This window comes from Eubalaena glacialis, chromosome 13 (genome assembly GCF_028564815.1).
Source record: "Eubalaena glacialis isolate mEubGla1 chromosome 13, mEubGla1.1.hap2.+ XY, whole genome shotgun sequence".
Lineage (NCBI taxonomy): Eukaryota > Metazoa > Chordata > Mammalia > Artiodactyla > Balaenidae > Eubalaena > Eubalaena glacialis.
In genome coordinates this window covers 52,870,013-52,897,932 of record NC_083728.1, presented here as the reverse complement: position 1 = coordinate 52,897,932, position 27,920 = coordinate 52,870,013, and the positions used below count along the sequence as shown (strand labels likewise).

The 27,920-nt window shown below is 45.7% G+C and overlaps 1 protein-coding gene across 1 annotated transcript in view; it reads left to right on the top strand.

Moving 5' to 3' along the window:
• CFAP61 (cilia and flagella associated protein 61) overlaps nucleotides 1-27,920 on the top strand; it is a 255,942-nt gene that overhangs the window by 191,258 nt on the left and 36,764 nt on the right. The window contains exons 22-25 of the mRNA XM_061208391.1: nucleotides 3,931-4,223; nucleotides 8,772-9,099; nucleotides 10,459-10,550; nucleotides 16,428-16,633. Coding sequence (XP_061064374.1) covers nucleotides 3,931-4,223; nucleotides 8,772-9,099; nucleotides 10,459-10,550; nucleotides 16,428-16,633 — 919 coding nt within the window. The remainder of the gene's footprint in view (nucleotides 1-3,930; nucleotides 4,224-8,771; nucleotides 9,100-10,458; nucleotides 10,551-16,427; nucleotides 16,634-27,920) is intronic.

Here is a 27,920-nt window from a genome sequence, read left to right as displayed (position 1 = left end):
TGGAAGAAATCTATTTCTCTGAGGCGTTCTGGGTTCTTCTCTCTCTCTGCCCCCTCCCTTTCTTTCTCCGTTTCCTTCCCTCTCCATCTTCCCTCTTTGATTTGGCCCCAAATTCACCCAGCTGTCCGCAGCGTGATAGTTACACAAGGGCTCACCTCCCTGTAAAATATCCTTGGTCCCTCGGTTTAAACTGCACCAACATGGCAGGAGTATTATTTTATACTGTCGTGTTGGAGGCACACACAGTTTTGGTTGCATTTAGGATCGTGTAGGATTTCGTGGGCTAGAAGGGAAACCTAATAGCCAGATCTAACATGTTTCTGTGTTACAAATCTCAGGTATACAACCCATCCTGTGGCTGGACTGGTCTTGTAGTGCCAACTTAATAGTGAACACCAGGTCGAAATACGTAGTAGGAAAACCTGGCCAGAGTGAGGGTGTTCTGCAGTAAATATCGACAAGGCACAAGAGGAAAGCCCAGTTAGTTTCGAATCAGCAAGCTGATAAAGCTCAAACACTCATCCGTGCATCCGGTCGGGAAACGTTTTGTCACACCCATTGCAGGCCAGGCTCTGTGTGAGGCCCCAGGGTGGGCAGCGTGGGCAGGGTGAGCCTGAAGTCCTCCCCCAGGTAAGCCAGGGCGTGTAGACTGCCGATGCAAGGAAGGCAAGGCGGAGACGGCCTCGGGCCTGCAGGGACCTCACCTGCCTGGGGCTGGACCTTCTGCTGGGGCCCAGGTACAACCACAAGCACAGCCCAGTCTAGGGGGCTTCAAAAGCCCTAGTTCCACCCCATCCATGCTAGTAAAATTACTCTGATAAGTATAAGTAATCATATTTTTATACCTAGATTGATTTGTCCCGAAACGAATACATTAATAATCAAAATCTTTGTCTGCTAGCTTTTGTCCTGGGGACTCCCCAAAATATGACTTTGCTTATCCTATGAATTATCTTCATGCTTATATTTTTACTGTTAGCTTATGAAAAAATTACTTACGGGCATTTGCTTGAAGCCAGTGTTATTGGTAACAGTTCTAAATGTTATTGTTACTGGTAATAATAATAATAATAATAATAATGATAATAATAATGGATTGTGTATTTTTTTTAAAGAATTTAGATAGGGGGCCTGGCCCAGAAAGAGAGGTGTTACCAGAGATAACTTTTTATTTTCTTTTGGCCACTCTGCGTGGCTTGCTGGATCCCCGACCAGCGCTCGAACTCAGGTCCCTAGCAGTGAGAGCTTGGAGTCCTAACCACTGGACCACCAGGGAGTTCCTGGGATTGTGTATTAAAGTGCCTGGCTTTAGGCCAGGTATATAAGAGTCACGAGATACACAGGAATTGAATCTAAAAATTCTTTACAAAGAAAAAGTGGGAAATGATGTAGAAAGAACTCACAATTGCACAAAGATAATGGAAAGAATAATCCCCCCCAGAGTGGAAATATGTAAAAGGCAAGGGATCAAACTGGCAAAGAGTAACAGGCTGACTTTGTAACATTGGGTCTTGTTATGTATGTGGAGGAATGTGATTTGACCTGTGACATGTTCTTATTTAGGTAGTAAAAAAATTATGATGAGATTTTATTCTGTTTTGTGGGTAATGAGACAATGTAATTAAATAATCATATAAGACACGTTTAGATGAAAAATTTTAGATGACATCACATAGGCATGATTTACTATGTGCCCAATATGACTGTGATTTTGGACCGTTATTCAGCAAATGTGCACACACACACATCCCCGCTGTGGGCAGAGTGTGCTTCACCCCCTTGGGCGGGTGCAGGTGTGGCCGCATGACTTACTTTGGTCAATGGAACATTAGTGGATGTCTTGCAAGGAGAGGCTTAGAAAGTGTCTGAGCAGTTGTGCTTGCCCGCCTGTGCTCCTGCACAGCTCCCGAAAGAGAATATGCCTCAGGTCACTGTTGGTCCAAAGAGGATGAGAGAGACGTGGTGCAGATCTGACCCCAACCACAGCTTGGAGCCACGTCAGCCAACATCAGCCAGCCCACAGACGTGTAGGCCAACCTGCAACAGGCTTATTGTTGTTTGGCATTGAGTTTGGGGGTAGTTTGTCATGCAGCATTATCGTGACAATAGCTGACAGTTACAATAACTGAAGTCTCATATTTGGGGGAGGCGTTTCAAATTAAACTAAAAGATAGACAAAACTATTTAGAAGTTAGCATATCTATAAATAAACGTCTAATTTAAATATTAGAGGTTTTATGAAATGTATGGAAGTCCTCATCCTCTCCAGCTGCCTACAATCTGTGGGCAACCCTGGCTAAATAACCCTGCATTGCTGGGGCTTCCATGAGCCTGTAATGAAAAAGCCCATCTCACAGAATAGTTACTAAAAGCCAACATGAAGGAGAGACTGGAAAAATATTAAACTCTGAGTTGCATGGGGCCTAAGCACTTAAATCTGTTTCACTGAAAATGAATATTGTTTTTGCATGCATATTTTAAAGGGGCAGAAGACCTCAAACCTATGACAGTTTGAGGTTCAAGTTTTGGCTCTCCTGGCAGGCTAGTTCTTTGTTGTGTCAGACCGCCAGGATTCATGTTGCACAGCAGGTGGGAGCCTCAATAATTTAAGCAAAATGTTGGCTCTTTCAGCCAAGGAAAAGGCAGCTCACCCAGGAATGCTGCACTAGCGCATCTGAATAGGGCGGCAATCAGAGCCCCCAAATCAGAGCATCCTAGGGAAGCCGGGAAGGAAGGACCCTGCCCCTGGCTTCCTTGCCCCCTTGGCTTTCCACGTTTGAGCAACAGGAAGTAGGGGAGGACTTTCCAGAAGCTCTTAACCTTAGGGAAGCCATCTGAAAGCTATTCTAGTTCCTTTCCTTCTAAACAAGTAAGACAAGCCATTATACGTCCTCTCAATTTTGGATCGAAATAGATTTTTGCATAATTTATTCCACCAAATTGAGTAAGTACACTTGCATTTATTTTGTCTCATAAAATTCCTCTTCATATCATTTTATAAACAGGAAGAAAAAGAGAGGTAGCTTCACAAATCTATCATTTTGTGGTAAAACTGTTACAGCTTGCCTGAAATGTGAGCCTACAGCAGTTTCTGTCTTTGTGAAGAGGTAATAATGCCAATTCAGTGTCAAAAACAGCATATAATACATCTCACTCATGTAATAGGATCATTGGTCTTAAAACTTATATCATTAGTAGAAGAGCATATGTAATTACTTCTATAATATTTTTAAGAAATATAAATAAATCGTATAGACTGTTACCATCAAAATGCTCTTACACAAGGGAAATCTCTCAAAGTTATTTTGTGATTTTATTTTTCCTCACCAAAAGAATACCTGTCAATCTCTTTTGCTAGGTCTTGACACATTAAATCCTAAAAATCAGAATTTGAATCTTTATAAAATTATCTGTTGCAAAGCAGAATGTTCTAGTCTTTAGTTCTCAAAGAAGGAAAAACGTCCTTGAAATCAACACGATTCAACAATTAAGTATTAAAATATCCGTACCATCATGCACATGACAATTATTTTCACCATTGTCCTTTTCATCACTCAGGAAGAACTTGCATTTATTGCAAACTTTAGCCATTTTTCCCCTTAATAAGTGTAGCAAATAGGGAACAAAAACAAGGTAAAAGGTTTTATTCTCACCAGTTTCATTTAGCATAATTTCAACTTTCAAATTATAGGAACATAAATGAATGTCCTACTTCTGTGTTAAAAGTACTTGACTACTTTGTGGGATGTTGTGTGCCCATTCTTTACTAAATTATCTTGGTCGCTGTTGCTAGGTAACACCACTGGCTTCCCACAGCTGAAAAAAAATGAGAGGGTTGGAGGGAGCAATTCGGCATTATTAGCATTTGACTAATAAGGCTGTTGGTTTTTTTTTTAAACTATGTACCTAAGCATTTGTCCCCTTCTCTAGGGAATGTCATCATCTATGGGAACACAATTGACACATACACCACGGTGGAGACGCTCTTGAACTTGGGTGTGAGGGGCTCCTACATCCACCTGGTGCAGCACCCACCCACCTCCATCATCACCTGCATCAACAACTACGCAGTGGAGGGCGCGGTGGAGGATGCGCTCCGAGCCGCGGGGGTGACCGTCTACCGGGACGCAGTCCTGGCTCAGTGGAACGATGGCCTGAACCCAGACCCCATCCACAGCGCCAGCTTCACCACACCCACCAAGCCCTTCCAGCTCCCCTGCTCCGTAAGTAGGTCCCCAGAACCTCACTCACCACCTTTGGGGGACTTGGGGCCTGAAAGGTGGTAGGTGGTGAATTTATAGTCACAGGGTATTTTTTCCCCTAAACGTTCAGATTTTCTATTGCTGAGAAACGAGCCACCCAAACTGAATGGCCTAAAACAACAACAGCCATTCCATATTCTCTCTCGTGGTCCTGGGGCTGGACCGGGCTCCGCCAGCAGTTCTCCCTGGAGGTCTCTCCTGGGGCTGACATCAGACTGGGGTTGGGGCTGGAATCGTCTAGAAGGTGTGTTCACCCACTTGTCCGGCTGCTGGTGTCAGATCAGCTTCAGGTGAGATTTGGACCTGAACACTTACAAACGGCCCCTTCATGGGACTGAGCTTCCCCTCTGCATGGTGGCTGGGTTCCGAAAGCAATGGGACAGAGACAGAGAGAGAGACGCAGAGAGAAAGAGAGAGAGAGACAGCATATCTCCTTTCGTGACCTAGCCTCAGAAGTCAAGCTGCACCCTTCCACCGCATTCTGTGCCCTAGAAGCAAGTCACTAAGGCAGCCCACACTCAAGGGGAAGGGAACTGGACCCCGCCTGTTCCTGGGCAGAGTGTCAGGGGGGGCGGCTTTGAAGAGGGCCAGCCCCACTGAGAGCTCCCCATGTCCCGGGTACCATGCTGCACACTTGCAGTGCATTCTGTCCCCTCCTCACAACAGCTCTTTCAAGGGAAGCATCCCCACCTTACAGACAAGAACACCGTGACTTCACGTCAGCTGAGATCCCAACCCAGGCCAGCAGGGCCTCAAAGTCCATGCTGTGTCGACCTCCTAAGATTCTGGAAACAGCAATAGTGGATCTTCCCCCATGATATATGGAGAGAGTACTTTGCTTCGGGGCTTGTCACAGCTCAGCTCACACCCTGTTCAGGAGATGAGTAGAAGGCAGGAGGGAGGAAGAGGGGAAAGGGGCCAGTTGATGTGACGGAGAAGCAGGAGACCCCTCAGAGAGAGGGGGCTGCGGTCCGAGTGAGTGCTGGAGCTATGGGGGTCAAGGGCTGTGTTGGCAGTTGGGATAAAGGATGCCAGCAGCATCTAGTGGGCAAGCCGGCTGGGGACCCCCGTGGGGGCTCATAGCAGTCCCTTACCTGGCAGTAGGGGTGGGTCAGCCTAAGTCAGGGCTTCTCACCCAAGGGCCCCTATGGGCCACCCTCATCCCCCCAGAGTCTGGACTGGAGCTCAAGGCAGACCACCCGCACAGAGGGGGTTTCCCTGCCACCTCTCGTTTCATTCTGATAACCCAGGGGGATTTTGCATTCTGCTCTTCAGTACCTTCCTTTATTCCTTCACTCCACAAACATTTATTGGACACCTACTAGGTCTCAGGCTTAGTCCTAAGTGTGACGGATATAGCAGTGACAAAGACAGAAAAAGTTCATTTTATTTTAACATAAAAATGACACCATCTACACATGAATGTCACAATACCTGTATAAGATAGGGAAAATCAACATCTTTCCACCAAAAGTTTCCTCCCAAAATGATGATCGTGGAAGATGTATGCCCAGGTTATCCTGGGCACCTCTGGGGGTAAACACATACCCTGCTTAGGGCGCATGGGTGCAAGGAAACCTCCCCCAATATCCAACTGAATACAGGTTCTGTAGCAGCCCCGGCTGGCCTTCACTCTCCTGTCCAGGTCAGAATTGGAATCATGGCAAAGACATCTTGCAGATACTCTCAACTGCCTTGACCCAACACACCTTCCTGCCCAAACTTCACCCTAAATGGATGAGTCCGACGTTGGCCTGCTGTCCTCAGGTCCTGTCTCCGGCTTCCCCTGCTCTGCTCTGCACCACGATGAGGGACCTCTACAGAGGACCCTCCCAGCCCCAGTTTCCCCCGACTCTCATCTGTGTTTGGCCAACAGTAGGTTGGCCAAACTGGCAGGAGATTAGAAACTGGAAGAAGGGAACAGTCAGGGTATTTGTCCCTCCTGATCGTCAGCTTTGGGTGGCATCTCTGCCAGGGAATTAGGAGACTTTTGATGGGCACGAATATATTCATGATCTCCACTGCGGCTATGTGGTCATGGTGTCGTGGGCTGAATTATGTCCCCCCAGAGAGATATGGTCCTAAGAACCAGTACCTGTGGATGTGACCTTATTTGGAAATAGGATCTTTGCAGTTGTAGTCAAGTACAGAGAAGGTCATCCTGGTTTGGGGTGGGTCCTAACTCTAATGATTGGTGCCCTTACATGGAGAGAGAGACTTGATGACAGAGAGGAGGCCCATGAGGAAGAAGGCCCCATGCTGATGGAGGCAGAGGTGGAGTGATGGCAGCCACAGGTGCTGGAGCAGCAGGGATGGCCAGCGACCACCAGCAGCTGAGGAGAGACAAGGACCTCTCTAAAGTTCTCTGTCTAGCTAGACATTTGTCAATTTTATTGATTTTTTTCCCCCCCAAAGAACTGGCTTTTGAGTTTGTTAATTGTCTCCGTCGTCTGTCAGTTTTCTCTCTCATTGATTTCCGCTCTTAACAATTATGTTCTTTTTTCTGCTTGCTTTGGATCTACTTTGCCTTTCTTTTTCTAGTTCCTTAAGGTAGACCCTTAGGTCATTATTTGCAGAAGCATTTAAAGCAGATGTTCCTACTCCATATTTTCATCCACTATGTACTATTCAGTTGGCATTACAGGAGCACGTGAGTTGTGTTTGAGAGGTCTGAGAGGTCTGTAACTCAGAACACGTGCTCCCACGGACAGTGTTAGATTTGCTGATCCAGCGTTCACTCTATTCCACAAACCCCTATGTCCCAAATGTAACCGTAGCATCAATGCCTATGCCAAAACCATATAAAATAATATGATAGAGGTACTGATAGTCTTTAAAACCCAGGAAAACAAGGGCTAGTATATGTATGTGCCCCTTAATAAAAGAGTCGTTTTAAGTAGGAGAAAAACTGGGTAGGTAGAAGAACTTTGCAGGGATGCTAAAGGGGGCTGCTGAGCATTAATGGTCCTGTTTTTCATGCATAATTTCAATTCAAATCAAATGTCTTTCCTATTTTCCTATGAGTGGGAAGTCTGTTTCTATAGAGATGGGAAAGGAGTAGAGGAGAAAAAAAAAGAGGAATAGAGAGACAGAAAGTTTCAGAGTCAGGGACTCAGAGAAATATATTTTCCTGTGGTCACTGAGCAAGGTTATAAAACAGAAAAAATTTTAAAGAGGTTTGAAAGAAAGAAGCTGCCTGGATGGGAGTAATTGGGACAGGCTTAGACATCTGAGTGAACAGAGACAGGGAAAAGGGCAAAGGCCCTGCCGGTTCCCTGAGGGAGAAGAAAGGACGTCATAGGGATGGTGGATCTGAGTCCAGTGCTGTCTGATAGAACTATCTGCGATGGTGGAAATGGTCCACGTCTGTGCCGTCTAATATGGCAGCCACCGCCACCTGTAGCTTTTGGGCATTTGAAATAGGCCACCACAACTGAGGGTCTGGATTTTAAATTTTGTTTAATTGTAATTAATTTAGATTTAAATGTATATAGTCACCCGTGACTAGTGGCTACTGCAGGCTCATTTGTGGCTCATTCCTCATTGGTGCGCCATTCCTAGATGTGGGGAAGGGCATGGAAGGGGGTTACCTCTGGCTCAGGACAGCTGATTTCTGTACGTAATGGGGCAAGTGAGGTGGGTAGAGCTGGCATGTGAAGGAAGCAGGGAGTGTGGTATCCACCAGTATGATGAGGACCCAGGTCATATGTTCATTTCTTAGCATGCTTTTAATAAGGTGGCAAACTGTGTTTAGGTAAAGATAAAAATGATTCAACTTAGCTACTTCAGTGACAACTGAAGACTTAAAAACAGCTAACTTGGACTGGTTTAATGACTTAACATCAATATGGAAGATGATCTCCAGATAAGTACGAGAACACATTAAAATTTGGGCAGAGAATGGAGGAGCCTGCCGGTACCTTGTAAATTTTCACTGAATCAGCATCTGCCATCCCAGGGCAGGAAGTAACAAGGCAGGAGCCCAAACCTGGTGGGTACCAAGGCGGACGGGGCTTGCATCCTCTCTGGGGCATCCTGCAGGGAGGGACAGGCTTTCTGGGTTTAAAGGGGCAGGAGTGGGGCAGCCTGAAGACTCAAAACTGGACAAAGTGACCCCAAGAAGGAACCTGGCAAGACCTAAGTGTCAGACGCAGGAGAGGAAAATGGAAGGAGGCTGAGAAGGAGTGATTCGAAATGTCCGAGAATGAGGGGAAAGTGGTGTTCATGAATGTAAACCTCCTTACGGGGAAGAACGTGCTCTTGTGGGAGATACTCCACCACGTGGCACCCTCGCCACTGGATGTTTAGATTGAGCAATTAAAAAAAAGAGTGACATTGAGTGATCTTAATTTCTTCTTCGTACCAAAGATACACACACCATTATGACATATTTTTCGAAGATTTAGGTTTTCTTGTGTGCCCCAAGTAATAAAATAGAGACTCTTCACCCTGTTGGGAGGGTACAGTGAAGAGTGATAACTAGAAATAATGTGATTGTTCACTTTGTAGATGTTCTTCAGCTTCTGTGAGAAGAACGTGGATTACGAAACATTCAGAGCCTTCAACGACGCGTGCCTTGTCTACGACGGCAGACTTGTGATCGACACCAACTTCCACACCAATGACATAGCCATCAGAGCTGCCGGCTCCCTCACCAAGTTCTCCAACAGGTATTACTCGAATGAGTGGACTCACAGCAACTTCAATTCCAAGGAAATTGGCTTCCAGCTGGCAGCAGCGATGCTCAACCTCTTTGACCCGACCCTCGAGCCTGTGACTGAGCCGCCGGCTGACCTTGACCGACTCATCCCCATGTACAGGGGAGCCAAGATCAAAGGTATGTAGTGGGCCACCTTCATCCCTGTGATGGAGCCACTGGTTGGATCTGGACCAGCCAGCCCTCTGTTTCCTGTAGGTTTGGTGAGGAGGCGCCTGTGTCCCTCAGTGGCTTTGCACAGAGTCACGGGAGGGCTGTCTCTTATGTTTAACTATTTATGATGGAGTTGATTTTATCACAATGTGATAAAATTTATCTGTGATAAAATTTATCAAAATTTATCACATCAGAATGTGATGCTCACTTTACATATAAGGAAACTGAGACTAGGGGATGATCAGTAACTTGCCCAGAGGTCCCTCACAACTGGTGTATGGTTTGATGCCCTGACAACTTACCAAACTTTCATTCTCAATATAAGTTGAGACGTAAGGAGAACTTCCAAGCCTCCCAGACTTTGATCTGCTGTCTGGATGGATAAGCTAGACCATTAGCAGCTGTAAAATGGTCCAGTTTTATCCCCGCAGCTTTATTGACCCCTAAGGAGATCATCATATGAGTGACACAGAACTATCTTATATTTGGGAGGTGGGAGTTACCCTTGAAAACAGTATCTTTGAATGTTGTGGATCTTCTACCAGAAAAATGCACATGTTTACAAAACTGTATGTTTACTTCCAGAAGGTTGATGGACCAACCCCCATAGTCATCCATGGACCCCTAGGGGGTCTGTGAACCCTAATCCAGTAAACAAAACATCAGGCTAAAGAGACAAAAGCCCTGTATTGCAGTCCTTGTGTTTATCTACCCAACTAAATGGCCTCCGAGAGGTCGTGATCTCCTTCTCACTCTGGATGAGACCTTAGGAAAGGTGGTGGACGTAGGAAAGGAAGACAAGGCATGGGTGTCAGAGGCTGATCAGAGCTAGACCAGGCTCGGGCTTCTAGGGCAAGCTAGAAATAGTAACAGTTTCATAATACGAGTTTTCTAAAGCATTGAACAAGAACTTTGTTGATTTTCCTTATAACATTTACTTTCTTAGTATTTTGGTTACATAGTGGAGGAGGATGGAGAATGGGAACACCACGGCAACATTTGTAGACCAAAGTCTTGGTTGGCTTTAGCAGGCAGAGATTAGAATGCCACAAGTTATGGGAAATCAGGATGCACGGGATCAGCTTGGCACATCTTGGAACATTGGTGGCTATATTATGGGTTATAACGGCACATTCACGTTGATTTTATTAAATAAAATAAATCGCAGGGTGTTCCTTGCTAATAGAGGTACTTGAGTGGGAAAGTTTGAGTAGCATACACCACGGCAGGCATCTCTGGTTGTCCTGTGGTACAGATGTAAGCCCTGTTACCCAGTTGTTACCCGACTGAATTAAAATGTGGAAAACTTGCCATTTCCACCAGGAGGCATCCTCCCTGGGTCGTACCATTATCTGCATATCGCCAAGCCTGCCATCCCAACCCCACTGGAGGTACAAATGGCCAAGTCTGATTTTGTAAGTATTATTCCTGAATTTCATTTTACTTTCAAATATAACACTTTGTTTATGGGGGTAGGGGTGAAATTCTTAATTCAGTCTTTAGTGTAATGTATTGGTTCATGCATCAGAAAGCCATGTGGCAGTTTGGCCCCCAAAACGGCCCCCACTGACTCCCACCCCTTGGTATTCATGTCCTTGTATGGTCCCCTCCCACACTGACTAGGGCTGACCTGTGTGGCCAGCAGAATATTGTGGAAATGACAGTGTGTGACTTCCAAGGCCAGGTCCTGAAAGATAATACAGCTTCCAACTTGCACCCTCCTGGGTCACTGCTGCCATATTGTAAGGTCACCCAGGCGGCCCTTCAGGAGGTTCACGTGGAGAGGGATTGAGGATTTCTGCGCCAGCCAGTTGTGTGATGGAGCCACCGTGGAAGTGGTCCTCCAGCCCAAGTCCAGCCTTCAGATGATGCAGCCCTGGCCAACATCTTGACTAAAACTTACAGGAGACCATGAGCCAGAATCCCCCAGATAAGCTATTCCCAATTTCTGACTCCCAAAGACTGAGGTTATAAAAATGTATTGTCATTTTAAGCCATTTATTTTTTAGAGCAGTTTTAGGTTCACATCAAAAGTGAGAGGAAAGTACAGAGATTTCCCAGATACCCCCCTGCCCCCATTCATGCACAGCCTCCCCCATTATCAACATCCCCACCAGGGCGGTACATTTTTTACAATTGATGTACCTACATTGATGCACCATTATCACCTAAAGCCCACAGTTTACATGACGGTCCACTCTTGGTGTTGTACATTCTATGGGTTTGGACAAATGTACAATGACATGTACCCACCATTACGGTATCATGCAGAGTAGTGTCACTGCCCTAAATATCCCTCTGCTCCACCTATTCATCCCTCCCTCCCCCCCCCTGCAACTCCTGGCAACCACTGACCTTTTTACTGTCTCCATACTTTTGCCTTTTCCAGAATGTCATAGAGTTGGAATCATACAGCATGTGGCCTTTTCAGATTGGCTTCCTTCACTTAATAATTTGCATTTCAGTTCCCTCCATGTCTTTTCGTGGCGTGATAACCCATTTCTTTTTAGCCCTGAATAGTATTCCACTGTCTGGATGGACCACAGTTTATCCATCCACCTCCTGAAGGACATTAAGCCACTAAGTTTTGAGGTAGCCTGTGATGAATCCATAGATAATTAAAATAACCACCTCTGTGGCAATAGCAAGTAAATTGCTTAGGGTCTGGGATGTCTGTCCAGGCCCCCCTGTTCTCCTGCCCTCCCTGGATGACACAGGAAGGGCCAGCGAGGTGAAGCTGAAGCTGCATGTGCTTGGGGGTTGGGAGGGGCGTTCCCTGTGTTCAAGGTAACTAGAAAGGACACAGCATGGTTGGTCGGTTGGTGAGCTTCTCAGGTAAGATTATCGGACATTCCGTCCCAACTGGTGTTTGTTGTCAACTGGGGTTTCCTTTCTGGTGCGTCGTGTTTGCTTTTTCGTCACTGAGGCAGACGCTGGAGGTTGCCTGCTTCCACTCCCATTTTCTCATCCGGAATTTTTTTGAGGATTAATGATCTGACTAACTTAAAATAAGCACATCTCCCAGATTTCCTTGAGAATGAGGTCAGCCATGTGGCAGGTCCTGGCCAATGAGATGTAGTAGAAGCTGCTGGAAAATTCCGTAAGGGGGAGCAGACTCCAGATGTCCCAGGCTCCTGGCCCCTCACCCTCTCTCTTCGGGAAGTCAGAATCCCAGCTCTTCCATCAACTTCCCGTGGACTTTGGACAAGTTATCAACTCCTCTGCATTTCTGGGGTTATTAGGGATCACATATAAAGTAACACTGCCTTCAAGGAATAAAACAGGTGACCCATCAGTGGTGGATGTTTTTAATTATAGTTCCAGGAAAATTAATCAAACCTGGTTCTTCCAAGGAAAGGATGGATGCTATGTGTTTAAAACTTATTTCCCTTGGGCCTTTCCCAGATTCTTTCAGGTGTGTCCTGTATCCACAGTCTGATGCAAAATGTTCTTACAAGTCAAGAAAGGACCATAGCGAATGGTGCTCCAGTCTCCACTGCTGTGTAACAAAACTTAGGGACGTGAAGCAGCCATTGGATTCCGCTCACAGATTCTGTGGGTCAGGAATTCGGACAGTACACGGTGGGAATGGGTTCAAAAGCCAGGAAATACGGGACTTGGTTTCACACAGAACCAGATTCTTCAAGGACAGTGTGTGATTTCTGACATGCAGTGTCATGTATTTATGAACCACTGGTTCTCTCTCGGAATAAAGTCAGAGGAGGAGCCAAAGGGAGTTTTAGATAATGAGAGTTTTGATAAGAATGGAACTTGAATAGCTTCTTTGGCTGGTGCTGTGACCGTATTTGAGCAGGAACCCTGACTGTAATTAACCGTTTTGCCAGGTGGGCCTCCTTTTTAATTAGTACAGAAGATCTAAACCGATTTTTTTTTCCCATTTTATTTACCAAGAAAAAAAAATGTAGGATGGTTTCATGGCAATCTTTTGGATTTGGAATTAATTTGATTAAGTAAAATTGTTGCCAAAATGGTCAGGCAGTCGCCTAAATATGGCCAGTGGATCGAGAATGGAGCCCATGGAGCAGTATTTCACTAGAGAAACTATATTACTGTTCTCGCAGCAAATGTAGTACAGATGAATCTCATCAGACTCTTGTAGCACTCCTGCATCGGGATATTTAAGTAAGGAGATGCTTTAGTAATTCATGAGGTAACCCGACAAAAGGAAGACAGGGGACCCCAAGTCGTCTACATAATGAACGGATCCACAGATTCCAGTCCGCATGCTTTGTTGGCTTATCCTCTGCGGAATAAAGAAATTTGTCACAACAAACTCTGCCTGGGTACCATTAAATTTAAAATTGTGTATTCATCGTGGGAGCTGGGAACCTGGTTTCTTGCACGCCGAGTCTGATTACCCCTGGGTCTTCCGTTTGGCATGAATTCCAGAGCCATATTCCAATCTTTGTCAAAATCATAAAGGAGCTCAAAAGGATAATTATATTCAGGAAAAAAGGAAGAGAAAAAAAAAATAACCACATCAGAACCCGTTACTCTGTCAAAATTTTAAACTCAACACCCAAATCTCCTAACAATTTATTCATATACTTAAAGGAAGAAACTAGCCACATCCCACAGAATTGGAAAGTGTATGAAATCATCATCATCGTTAGCCCAGAATCCCTCACCGGGTGGCAGGGCTGGAAGCTGCCTTAAGTCCTTGTTTAGTGGAGTGATTTTCTGGGAGGATAAGCAGAAAGGGTCCTGGACTTCACTGGATTTTCCCATCTGTCAGCAACAGTGACTAGGAATGACCTCAGAAATTTAGATAAGTCTGCCCAGCCCCACAGGGGTAACTTGTGTCTGAGAAACCCATCTGTAGGCGACTTGTCTTTCATGTCAATGCAAACTATTCTGATGCCACATGCCCAGGACGGCCCCCTGGTTATGTGATCGCAGTGCCAGATCTCATTAACAATGGTCACGGTCACTTCCAGAGTCAAGATGTGCTGTCTTTGCACCACTGGGCATTTCTTTCCTCCGTGTGCCTTTAAATTCAACCTTTAAATTAAAAAGTAAGGCCAACTCCCCTCCACCAAATAAACAGACCCATGACGACACATCACTGGAAACGATGCTGACGACACAGCCCTTGTGGAACAGGGTGACCTCACAGGGTGCGTGATGCTGAGACACCAGCCACGGAGTCACTGTGGCCCTCGAGTTGAGGTGCTCAGTATCCACTGAATCAAACCCCAAATACAAGTGCTTGTGAGCAGAGGGTGGGATATTCAGTGAAACTCTTTGCCAAGTCAAAAATATTGTCAGCCACGTGGGTGGATCCCGAGATGTACCCCTCTGATGCCTGAGTTCCCTTCCTTAATCACTCAGCATAAAGAAATTTCAAAGAGGAAGAGGAGGAGGAAATTTCTTGGGGGATCTGCTGTCCACTGAGGCCAGGGAAACCTGGTGCTAAAACTATGCCAGAGCTGTGGCCAGTGCCCCCTCTCCCAGACCCCCAGCCACCCAACCAGCAAGGCCAGGGAGCAGCCCCTCCCCCAGACACTCATTCCACTTCACCAAGGCACCCCTGACTGCGAAGGGGCCTCCCCAGGGTCAACTTTACTTGGTGGCTCATCATATCAAACGCTATTTCTGAATTAAATACACACAGAGCTATGAGAGTGACGAACGCGCCCGTTGCGAGCATCTCTAAGAATAAATACAAGACTTTAAAGACCATTTGAGTTTGGCACCAGCAGCTTTAGTCTTAGCCCCCTCCATTAACATTTTGTTAAAATGTTGACACAAAAACAAATAAATGATACCGCTTATTTTTATGAAAATAGAATGATTCTCTACAAATTATAAAACATTATAAATTTTTATACTATACTTCTATAGTATAAAATGTACTGGGAACATATTTTCCTGTTATGAAATAACTCACCAATAATTTCTATTAGATGCATTGCATCCCATTGTGTGCATATACCATTGTTGCGTTAGATAATACCTTACTGGGTGTTTTTTTAAACACTTTGCTATGGAGGTAGATTTCCTCTCTGTATCCATCCATCTCTATGATGCTGGACCTCATGCACCTCCCTGGGGCGCTGTCCCCCACCCCCTTCCTAAGCTGTGTTTGTTCTGTCCCCCAATCTCGTGCATATCCCTGGGGCTGGCCCAGGACTTACCTGGCATCCCTCCTGTATGTCTCACCTTGTGCCTTTATAGTTGGCTGGTTCCTCCTCAGGGCTTAGTCACGTGATACACAAACACCCACCAGTTGCTTCAATTTACTTAAAAATCCAGTTAATCCGTGTGTCCTTGTTTAGACAAAGTCCCCAGGGGATGTCCGGGACTCAGTAAATGTTTGGGATCAGTGCAGTTCAACTTGCCCTGGATTTCTAAATGCCACATTCAAGTTCAGAGCAAAAGCTTAAATCTATATGCACTCAGGAGAGATTTACTGAGTGTTACTGTGTACTGAGTTCAGAGTCCAGGGGCAAAGTCTGTGGGTTCAGCCACCACCAGCCAAACCCAAGTTTGTCCACGGATGTTCTGTTTGTTGCTGGAGCCGGTGGGAAGCGTGTCTCTGGCTGGTCAGTCAGTGGCCATCAGGGGCTGAAATAGAAAAAGAGGTCGTGACTGGGGTAGAGGGGCATCTTTCCTTGTCGTCTGGGTTCCCATGGTGGTTTAGCCAGTTTCTAGGGGACATAAAGCCATGAATCTACACCTTTCACAATTTACAAACTAACAAGTAGCCCACAGAAAGGTATGTATATTTCCCTTGAACTTGAACCTTCTTCCCGGGAACAGACCCTACCAAACAGTTGAACCTCCGCAAACCCAGCTGTCAGGGATTCACCTTTTTCCTTGTTTCCTTTGTTCGAGTAGAACTTTAAAAACTGAAATTCCTTTTGCGCACGTTTGACTAGGAGGTTTTTCTCAAAATGGTGCTGTGAAAAAATTAAAGTTAACAGCCTTACGACACCGCGCAGGAGAGAATAGACCCAGTTCCACCTACTGGCTGTGCCAGGTATTGAATAACGGAGAATTGACCGTAACCTAGCAACTAATTTAGAAACGTGGAGCGATATAATCACAGTGTCAAATACCCTGAGGAACTTTCAGTCATCAGATTCAAACACATGGTTTCTGACACGCACTTATCTTCAGTCGAGTTTGGTCAATATCTACTACTGTGATTTGCAACAGGCGATAAGCTCTAACCTGTCCATTATATTTGAAAAATAAATTGCTATGATAAAGTTCCCAAAGTCCAGAAATGTTTCTAACGTTGTTTTTCTGATGCACTCCTCCGCCAGGGTTCAGAAATAGTAACAGGTGACGTGAAGAACGGGACTTACTTCCGAATCCACATCAACAAGTACAAGATGGTGGAAACCATCACGTGCCTTTGCAAAGTGCCTTTCCCTGCCTCCAACTACATCCGCCTGTTCGGCCAGCACGAGCAAGTCCTCAACAACCTGTGCGCTCGGTACAAGGACGGGCTGGTCCCAGACCTCTACAGGTGAGCTGGGCGTTGCCCTTTCCCGGGGGTTGGGGGGTGGGGGGAATGCAGACACAGGCCATGGATGTCTTGTGAATGAGGGAGGTGTTTTGTGATGCGCCAGAAAGTACACGGGAACCCCTGGGAGAAGCTAGAGCTTCTCAACAGTGAAGAGTATGAGATCCACCAGCACTGGAGAGGCCCACGGAGAAGAGCACAGGCTCTTGGTGTGTCCACAAGTGGCCGCACGGCCATGCACAGGCCTGGGTCCCAGACACATCCGTGCACGGCCTCCACGCCACAGATGATATCCAAGTCTCTCTTGAGACACAGGCTGCTAAGAGCAGTGGTCAGAAACGTAAGAGGTCGATTTGGGGCAGGATGGAGGTACCTGGTCCTGGGGGGAGTTCCAGCACCACGGACAGGCTGTCTGTGACCCCAGCCTCCTCCTCACGGCACGTGCTCAAGCAGAGGGGGCGACCATTGGCCTAAGATGTTGGGAAGGAATTCTGCTCCAGCAGGTTGGTTAGACTCGGGGCTCTAGATCCCAGTCTTTCAAGTTCAGAGACACTCTCTCGTCCGATACCTCTAGGAAGGCTAGAACTGTAGAGTAGAAATCCACTTCTGGATGCAGTCTGCTGCTTAGAAAGGTTAAGAGAGTTTCCTTCTATCCACAAAACAAGATGGTGACAAATAGAGACATAGGACATAAGTCATAGAATTCAGGGTCCTCAGTACCCGGGGCGGGGGGACAGTCAGGGTCAGAAGCAATCTCACTTCCATCTTAAAATCGTTTTTAAATTGTAGAATACATCATAGAAACAAAAAAAATAAATCAAACATGTACGTACACTTTAAAGGATAATAGTACTAGAAATCTATGTGCCTTACTTCAAAGCCCCTGTCTGATCACACCCCCTCCGTCTGCTTGGAGGTCACCACTACCCTGCAGTTTAGGTTAATCATTCCCTTTCTTTCCTGTAAAGTAGGGATCAGCAAACTTTCCCTATAAAGGTCCGGATGGTAAATAGCTTGGGGACCACACGACTTCTGTCACATGTACTAAAGTCTGCCACCGTGCCGTGAAAGCTGCCACGGACGATCCATAAACAAAGGGATGTGGCTGCATGCCAGTAAAACTTTGTACTGAAACAGGCACCAGGCCAACCCTTGTTTCAAAGGTGTGCCACGTACAGTATATGGTTTCCTAAATGATGTACCGGTTTGTTCTGCCTACTTTTGAATCAGTTCTGTGGCCCCTGGAGAAAGCCAGCCCTCCGTTTGGGGCCCCGTTTGCGAGCCTGCTCGTGGCAACGCGTGTAGCTGGAGTTTGTGTGTTTTCCGTGCTCTATGGTATTCCGTGTGTAAGATAACTGTGTCACAGCTCCTCCGTCCATTTTCCTGTTGATTGATGTTCATATTGTTCCAGTTTGGTGCCATTGGCATCGTGGGCACACCTCCTGTGCGGGAATTTCTCTCGGGTGTACTGGGTGATGCCCAAATGTTCCCCACGGTAGTGGTGGTCTGTTACCCTCCTTCCAGCCGGCCGTGAGAGCCCTCCGCAGCCCTGGCAGTCCTCGGCACTGTTCAGCTTGAACATTTGGCCACCCTGGTGGTGTGGAAAGGTGTCTACCCAGGGTTTCAGTGTTCCCTTCCCTGATTTCTAATGCAGTTTAGTGCCTTTTCATTTGTTTGTGGGCCATTCATGGTAGTTTCTGGGGAAATGCCTGTTTATGACATTTGTCCCTTTTGGGGGGGCAGGGCTCTTCTTCTCTTACTAACTCACAGGAATTGTTCGTATATTCTGGATACAAACGTGGTTGTTTATGTTTCCTTCATATGACTTCTTCCATTTTGAGGCTTGTCTTTTCACTTTCTTTATGGTGTCAGTTAACAGATATTCTTCATTTTAACGTCATCTGTCTTTTTCTGGATGTCTTGGATATTTTTGTCCCTTTGCTCTTCCAATAGTTTTACAGTAAACTTGTGACGCTCCATGAAAAGCCCCACTGGATTTGATAGGAAATGCATTAAACCTTAGATCAATTACGTAAGAGTTGACATCTTTGATATTAATTTTAGTATCATAACATACTAGTTAACCCTTGAACTATAGTGTCAATATAGTCGAAAGTCGAAAGTCTGAGTATAACTCACCTTCTGCCCTCTGTGTCTGTGGTTCCACATCCTCAAATTCAACTAAGGGCTGATCAACCAAGCATGGATCGTGTAGTACTATAGTATTTACTACTGAAAAAAATTTGTGTGTAAGTGGACCCACGCAGTTCAAACCACAATTGTTCAAGGGTCAGCTGTGTAGATCTTGATTTATGTGGGTCTGTTTAATATCTTTCAATAAAGATTTATCATTTTCTCCATCAATGGCTTGCTTAATTTTTGTTTGATATGATCCAAAGTTCTTTATATTTTTATTGCTGTTGTAAATATCATTTTCTTACTGATTGCTTCTATATAGTGTATAGAAATGTGCTTTTTTATGGTTTTGAATTCTGCAAATTTGCTAAACTCCCTCATTCATTCAAATAATTTACCTGTAGATTCTTTTAGATTTTCCACACAAAAAAATTATATCATCTGCAAATAATGACAGTTTTGCTTGTTTCTTCTTTTTAAATCTTTGTAACTTTTATTTCTTTTTCCTGTCTTACTTCACTGGCTAAGATTTGTGGTAAAATTTGGGATAGAAGTAGTGAGGGATGACACCCTGGCCTCATTCTTAATTTTAAAGGGAATTCGTTCAATATTAAGTGTGTGACGTTTGCCATACATATTTTTGTAGACACCCTTTATCAGGATAAGGAAGTTTCTTTTTATTACTGGCTTGCTAAGCATTTTTATCATGCACAGGTTTTTATTTTTTCCCAGAAAGAGTACTTAACTTTTGAAACCTTTTATGTGTGAGGATATCTTCCTATATGTTTCCCATTATAAACTACATTTGATAAAGTATCAAATTCCTTAATCATAGGCGTCCCCTCCTCAGATCTTTGTAGACATGACTCCAATATTTACTTAAAATAAAGAAAAATACAAGTATTTAGAAAGTGAATTCATTTGTTCCTCAGCTTGTGGGTAAGATTTTATTGTTGCTCTCAATCTTACGCAAAATATTTGAGTTAGAGGGGAATCAGTTGTTCGTCAAAGAACATTTTTATGGGAGCTATGTATTAAGAGTCTTCTCTGAAAAGAAATTGTTTTCAAATTTGACCAAATTCAGTTTGTTTTCCCTGAGAAGAAGAGATGCTGAAAGAGACAGACTTTGTGAGCTTGAGACCACTGGTCTGGGCACAGCTGTTAACTGAGGACAGTAATAATTTTAAAAGTGAATTTGATTTGCTAGGAGTGAATATTTGGGATGGCAAAATGGGACAACACTGGCTATTAGGACGTGCCAACTGACATCTGTAAGAAAGGGGACAGGGGGATGGTGGCTGATCATGTTCTAGCGTGGTACCCAGGGCGCCGCCAGGCCCCGTCCGTCCCTCCCGGATGCCTGTTAGCGCACGAGCAGCTGTGGCCACGTTCTTTTCAAGTGCCACGAAATGCTGCCAGGGCCCGTGCTGACTCTTGGCCCAGCACTGCTCGCCCTGTCTGTTGTCAGACCGACTGGCAAGGCTCTTTCCAAGCAGGCAGGGTGAATGGTTTAGCTGATTTTGGCCGAGATATGATTACCGATTGTTTCCCTGACCTCGGCAGCACTAGCAACATCTCTTGTTCAAATCTGGGCGCGTTTCCATCTGTCGCATCTGGGGGTACCTTCCTCCAGGTTGGGAGGGCTGACCGTTAATCAGCCGCTCTGTCTTCTGCAAGACAGACATGACCTCAAGGTCAAGTTCCTCTCCCGGTTCAAAGAAACCCTCTGGATCCTTTCTCTCCACTTCCCTCAATCTATTCTCACCCCATCAAGGGCCAGGACAGAGGAGGTGCTGGTGGCCCCAGTGGGAGTCGTGGCAGCCACGCAGGCAGACGCTGTAGCAGCCGAGGCCTCACCAGCCGTGGCTCTGGCTGCCTGCGGACAGGCTCACTTGGAGCCATTTGGGGACATGTGGTGGCTGCCGAGCAGTCAGCCGCTGTGATACCCAGGCCGACAGCTGTCACAGGACAGCAGTGCTGCTGAGGGTCTGGAGCCAGGCTGGCTTGGCTTCTACCTCTGTTTCATCCTTTGTCTTCCCCTTGGCGCTCCAGTGCAAACCACTGGTGATGGAGAGAATCAATTCACCACTGGTGACTGTGTGTGTGCGTGCGTGTGAGTGTGTGCCTGTGAATGTGTGTGCCTTTGTGTGTGAGTGTGTCTGTTCGTGTGTGTGAAAGAGAGAGAAATAAATTGATGGGTTGACGGATTTATCACTTTGGAAAAAGAATGGAGTCCCTGTAATTCATCTGTTCCTTTCTGAACCAACCAGCATTGAAAGTCACATAACAAATGTGTTAGAAAATGGACTTTTCCGCAATCTTCCCCTCGGAGCACCTGTGCCCTGCAGTGTCCCACGCACACGTGCACACGCCTGCCACAGCCCCTGCAGCTCCCACCCACCCCCTTTGATGATGTTGAGAAGGAGCATCTCCTTCCCTCCACCTGCTCGTGCTGCTTCGCCCTCAGACACTGGGGCAGAAGCAGCTTCCATGGGGGTGCCAGGAAGTCGGAAATGGGAACCGTGCATGGAGAGGAAGGGGAGGCCGAGGCGGGTCCCTGCGAAGTCCCCATCACGGGGCTCTAACAAGGCCTGTCCCGTATCCTCCCTGCTTCCTTACCTCTGCCTCATCTTCATTTACGCCACTTAGCGGTGGCCCTGCAAAGAAAAGCTCCTGCCTACCGACTTCCCCCGCACCATGGCCTTAATTAACAGTCGGTAGCATCCTTTATCCTCACGGCGTGAATAGGTCTTGCCCCGGCTTCTTTGTGTGAGCCCATCAGATACTCATAAACCTTGATTAAATCACCTCTTCTCACATCTTAACGTGCTCAGCTCTCAAAGGCTGCCCTCGCCTGGCCCTCTCCTCCCGCGAGCGCTGCGTCCCCCTCCATGCTTCCCAAATGCTCGGATGCCTATTTTTAATGGGTAAGTGCTGCTGTGCACAGTGTTCTAAATGGGATTTGAGCAGGCCCTTTAAAAGGCTGCCGTTACCTTTTTGAACCATGAAGCCCAAGGAGTGACTCCCTCAGGAAAGCTGCCGTGCGCCATCTCTGTCTTCAGAGAAGCCAAGTAGGACGCTGCCAGCCCGCGCAGCCTCCTAATTCCCTTATTAGACTGAATTGGAATCATTTAATCATGACTTATGTGTTTTTCAGTTCCCCTGTAGTCAGTGGCCTTGTGCTATGCCCAGTAGAATATCACACACTAAATTCTAGGTGCCCATTTTTCCAGACTTATCAAAATTTTATTTAACTATGGCTGCCCACTCCAACTTGGCAATTTTTTGGTGCATACCTAAAATTTGTTGGATAATAGTTCTCTCAAGATGCAACTTTCCCTGTTGGCTGCTTACCAAGTCACCCACCTGCCTTTCTGGAGACCCTTTAGATCAGTGTTCCTGTCCGTCTTTCATTTCAGATAATGCCAATTCCATTTCATAGCCTTATAAAGAATCCTTTTACAAGTGATTTGCTAAAATCAAAATCCGTCCTCTTGGGACTTCCCTGGTGGTCCAGTGGTTAAGACTCCGTGCTCCCAATGCAGGGGGCCCAGGTTCGATGCTTGTTCGGGGAACTAGATCCTGCATGCCACAACTAAAGATCCCACATGCCACAATGAAGATCCCTCGTGACTAAGACCTGGCACAGCCAAATAAATAAGTAAATAAATAGATAAATATTTTTAAAAATCCATCCTCTTCATTTTGCTTCCCCGTTATTTAACTCTATTTCTCCACCCTTGTGCATGTTCACACACTTCACCTGGGGCTCCTCACTGGTCATTCCCTGGCCTCCTTGATCCAAGAGGCATCTCCTTGCCCACTGGTTTTCTCATACGATCACATTGCGTGTGAGGCTGAACCCATATTTTGGAACATCCCTCATTACTGAGACGGTCAACCTTAGGTCTCAAAGTATAGACCAATGAAGGGGCCAAATTCCATTTAACACAACCTATGTCCATTTTTATTTGTAATATTGCTCTGACTAAAAGACTAGGATTCTTTTTTTCTAGTATATGTCACCTCCCTCCTTCCCACAGTGCCATTGTGTGGCCTTAACCTTTCCTGGGATGAAGGGCAAGATTGTTTTAAGCGGTCCTGAAGTCATGGCCAGAACGTGTCCCTTCAGACATTCATCCCAAGATGATAACGTGCAGGAAAAACAAACGCAGGCGTGCACACGGTCAGGGCTGAATGTTAAGGTAATGACCCTGGAGCAGTGCTTTGAGTCTGGAGCTTTTCTTTTTCATCTCTTATCCAATGTGTTCCAATAATTTGCCTCATTCGTCATGAAATTATAGTTTGGCATATTATCTCAACATTTATCAGAAAGGCCTGGATTGAGTTTTTTTATGGTTTTGAGGTATCAGGAAGGTACATTTTCTTATTTCAAGTGCCTCAGTCTCATTCGTGTTAGTGAGAATCTTTGCCTTGAAGACAGTGCCCACAAGTGAGTGAAAGAAAAGTGCGTATCCCATCTCACAGCCAAGATTCATTTCAATGTTAAAGGCTTTTATTAATGAGAATGTGTAAAGACTCATCAAACACATGCAGTGCCCATTCCCATCAGTCTAAAGTGAAGGATGGGGGCTTCCCTGGTGGCACAGTGGTTAAGAATCCACCTGCCAATGCAGGGGATACGGGTTCAAGCCCTGGTCCAGGAAGATCCCACATGCCGCGGAGCAACTAAGCCTGTGAGCCACAACTACTGAGCCTGCGCTCTAGAGCCTGTGAGCCACAACTACTGAGCCTGCGTGCCACAACTACTGAAGCCCACGCGCCTAGAGCCCGTGCTCTGCAACAAGAGAAGCCACCGCAATGAGAAGCCTGCGCACCACAGCGAAGAGTAGCCTCTGCTCGCCACAACTAGAGAAAGCCCGCGCACAGCAATGAAGACCCAATGCAGCCAGAAATAAATAAGTAAATAAATTATTTTAAAAAATAAATAAAGTGAAGGATGAGGGACGGGAACGCACGTTTCTTCACCCGCCTGGTTCCATGTGAATGCCCGTGTCCTTATGTCACCGCCTCTGAGCAGGCATCACCATCTCCTGAAACAAAGGAGCTTGACAGTCTCCCTACTATAAAAGAAAACGATTGCTTTCAGTATCTGAAGGGAAACAGGGATATTTAAATCACATCTTAGTACCTGGGGGAGACGCCTGCAGCACAGAGATCCAGCATCCTAGACAGCGTGCTGCAGTGTGACCCATACGCGGGACAGTTCACGTGATGTGGGACACATAAATCACGTATGCGTCTGTTGGACCACATCCACAATATTATGAAAAATTTCAAACTTTTCACCTAGCTGTATAAAAATAAACAAACACTTCATGGCGAAACCACCACTGCCATCTGTAAGCTCTAGATAGCCCCCCATCTCCACAGCTGCCGAACAAGCCACCGTTTCTGTCACACTTGCCTGTACACTCGTGGTATATATCCTAAGGGAATTTGGTGTGAAAACCCAACAGTGCGCAAGAGTGAATCCTTACTTCTCCTTCCTAGAGTGGAAAGGACGCTAGACTGAGACGGATTCAATTTCTGCGCTGTTGTTTGTTAGCCTTGCAAACTTGGGCAAGACATTTAATCTCGCTGAGCATCCTCTTCCTCATCTCTGAAGTGGAGATATCACCAACGATCAGACTGTCCACATCACAGGATAAAAGCAGATGATGGTGCGGAAGTATTTAAAAGACGTAAAGTAATATACAAGCGCCAAGTTTCGTCATTACTTTAGCTCAAGTGTTCACGTTCCCTCCAAGTCCATACTAGCCTTCATGGAGAGGCAGACTCTTTCAGCCTTTTACACAGTTTTCCTTCTCCCTCCCAATTTAATGCAAATTTAAGGAAATACGGTGCTTGTTTTAAAATTGCGTTTATATATGTGCTTGCTATGTCCTGTTTTAAAAATTGTCTTATTGGAGGTACTCATGAAATTTCATGTGCTTTTTTTTTTTCAGAGTCATGCTCTGAGAAAAAAAAACCTGGGGAGAGGTCATTATCAAGAATTAAATATGTGCGAAATCAGGTGCTTTATTCAGAGTTAGTGACGTATGAAGACTGTACCTCCCAGGGCGCTAAGAGCAAAGGAATGGGTCACACGTTTCTGTATAAGCAACACTTAAAGACGATTTCATTTCAAGACACTGGCACCAAAAGCAACCACGTAGGCTCTGAAGAGCATACAAAATTTGGACTTATGAGCTGTTTGAGTTATAAAGTACATCTAGACTCTAATATCATATAGTTTTAAAAATTGCTTCGGAAAATTGTTTCACGCATTGTGAAGTTACCAACACCTTAGATCTGCACTGTCCAATATGACAGCCAATTGCCAGGTGTGACTTTTAAGTTTTAATTAGGATTAAAAAAAATTAAAAGCTCAGCTCCTTGGTCACACTTGCCATGGCTTGTGTACTCAACAGCCACACGTGGCTAGTGGCTACCATATTGGATAGCACAGAATAGATGACATCCATCATGGCAGAAAGTTCTACTGGACCGTGATGGTGTAGGCCAGTCACATTCATGGGCGTGGTAATGAGTGGTGTGGGGCACAGCATCTCTGGACAATTATTTCCTAAAATGCTAATCACCAGGCCCATTTGGTTCTGAATCCCTGACTTGCAGATGTGGTAGCTCAGGGATGGGTGCTCAGTGAAAGCCCCAGGGGGGAGAAGGAGGATGTGATTTCTCTCTATACCTGCTTTTGCAGGGTCAACTGGAAAGGAGATTCTCCCCAGATCACATGCCAAGGGTGGACAGAGGGGGAGCAAGGACAGCGTGGGAGAAGGGGCGGGGCAGTCGAACTCCCTGGGGCCCTTGGTCACACTAGGGGCTTCCTTGTGTACAGTTCAGCTGACCCCACCCCAGCCAGCCCGCACTTCCTCACCAGTTATCCTCAGCAGACTCAGTTACTAACATTCTAGCCCTTGTCAGACCCCAGGTCTTGATCTGGGGCTCAGCAGATCTGACTGGTATGTTCAGAACTGACTTCTGGCCCTCTGAGCATCTTTTCAAACTTTTGCTGCAGGAGCTAAAGTCCTTTATAGATTTTCTTCCTCCTTTTCACCTGGCGGCCTGTGGGTCAAAGGTATTATTTATGAGTCTAAAATAATAGCTGATGAGCCAGTGGCTATCTCCAAGGCTACCAAGTTGCTTTAATATAAATACCTCTTTACCAAGCTCCAAGAAACAACAGAATTGTTCTATTGTTATTGGAATTGTCAACATAAACACATTTCAGAAATCCTGTTTTCAGTGTACTGAACCGTGAGAAGAAACTGGCCTGCCTGCCTACATTTTTTATGGCCAAATAACGCAAAAAGATGCTCCAAAGCCACCTGGGCAGAGTGGAGTATCACACACGCGATGCTCTCATCCCCCTCCCCCTAGGCCTGGATCTTTATATGTTCCTTTTTGAGGATTATTTTGTACATTTTTTTACTCTTTAGCAAAAGCAATACATGTTTGTTATATAAAATTTAGAGAAATATTTTAAAAGCTAAGTAGAATACAAAGTCCATACCTAATCCCACTACCCAGAACCTATTTCAGATGACTGAGCTATCCGAGATGAGAAGAGTTGAAGGGTCACTGCTATTGGCTCCTAGAATTAAGACCTGCAACAAGCTTGTGGATGGTCCACAGACCCTTTCTTGTGACCAGGTGCTAGGAAGGACCTTAACTGTGGTCTAGCATGCTCACCTCGGAGATGAGAAAACCAAAGCGGCAGGGCTGGCCATGGCTCACAGCCACGAGGGTGGCATCAGGAACATAAGAATCAGAGTCCCCTGCCTCTGAGTCCAGTTCCCTTCATACAGGACCAGAGGAGCATGTTTCCCATTGTGCAGTGACATCATTTAGAGAAAGCACCTGCTTGCAACATGAGAATAATTTTGCTTCTCTGACAAAATACCTCAGGGGATGACCAGGATGATTCACATGTGGAGGAAGAAAACATTAGAACTTCGGTTTATATTTTTATTTTAAGAAAAAAGGAGAGCAATCAGCTTTATTCGTATTTGAAGCACAAATACTGGCACCCTCTTGCGCCAGATGAAAGACAGATGTGTGTTCTACATGGACTCAACACATCGAGTGTTACAGGGGGATGTCACAGCTTAGAGGGGTCAACCTTATTAGTGAACTTTGAATTACTGCAGTTTTTGTGTTTCTGGTTTTGTGGATTTATGAATAATGATCTGGTTTTAACTAAACTAACCTCCACAGCATGGGCAAGATCATTTAAAGGACTCCTCCAAAGAAACCACAGATTGAAAATCCTGGGAAAGCATGCATGCATAAACCAGGAAAAGGCAGAGCTGATCTGTCCCCAAGTCCTCAGACAGGATCTTTACCAGCCACATTATGAGTAAGCACAACGGTGAATCCTCAGTCAGGGTTCAGTTGCAGACAACAGAATCCTCTCTGGCTAGTTCAAACGGAACGCGACGTACTGCCAGTGATAGGTGGTTTATAAAATTCCTTGAATGGGCTGGAGGAGCAGGCTTTAAACTGGCTTCCAAAGAAAATTCAGAAAGCAGCTCTACAGACCTGGCCAACCTCTGCCACAGTGAGGAATTTGTGGAGTGAGGAAACTGCCAGTTCCACAACCACACCTTCTCTGCCACAGTCCACACCAGCAGAATGGGTCCCCTAAACCCTGCCTCTCACTGCCCATGGGATTCTGGTACAGCCAACACCAAATGCTACCAGGACCAGGCTTGCCAGCAAAGGAAGAAAAACTGTGGAAACACGGTCTCCGCCTCATGGTACTCATGCCCACCTTCCCAGTCCTCCATGAGGGTGTCCCTTTGGAGGACGCTTGGTCTCACGTAGAACCTACAGCAGAGACTCGGTCCCAGGTAGAACCCACATTTCCACTGCCTGGAAAATGTAGTCTTTCCCTTTCCTACCTGGTATTTTGGGTAAGTCATGCTACCAGGGGTCTGGAATGCAACTGGATGAAATAGTCTGTAATATCTCCCATAACTAACTAATCAAATCTGACCAGAAATCAGCACCACCCCACCCAAATGCAAAACCATCAAGAAGAACACTTGAAATTTGAATTTACATCTGTTATCAATAAAGATGAACTTTGTCCTAATTACTTACAGGTTGACAAACCCTTATCCAACGT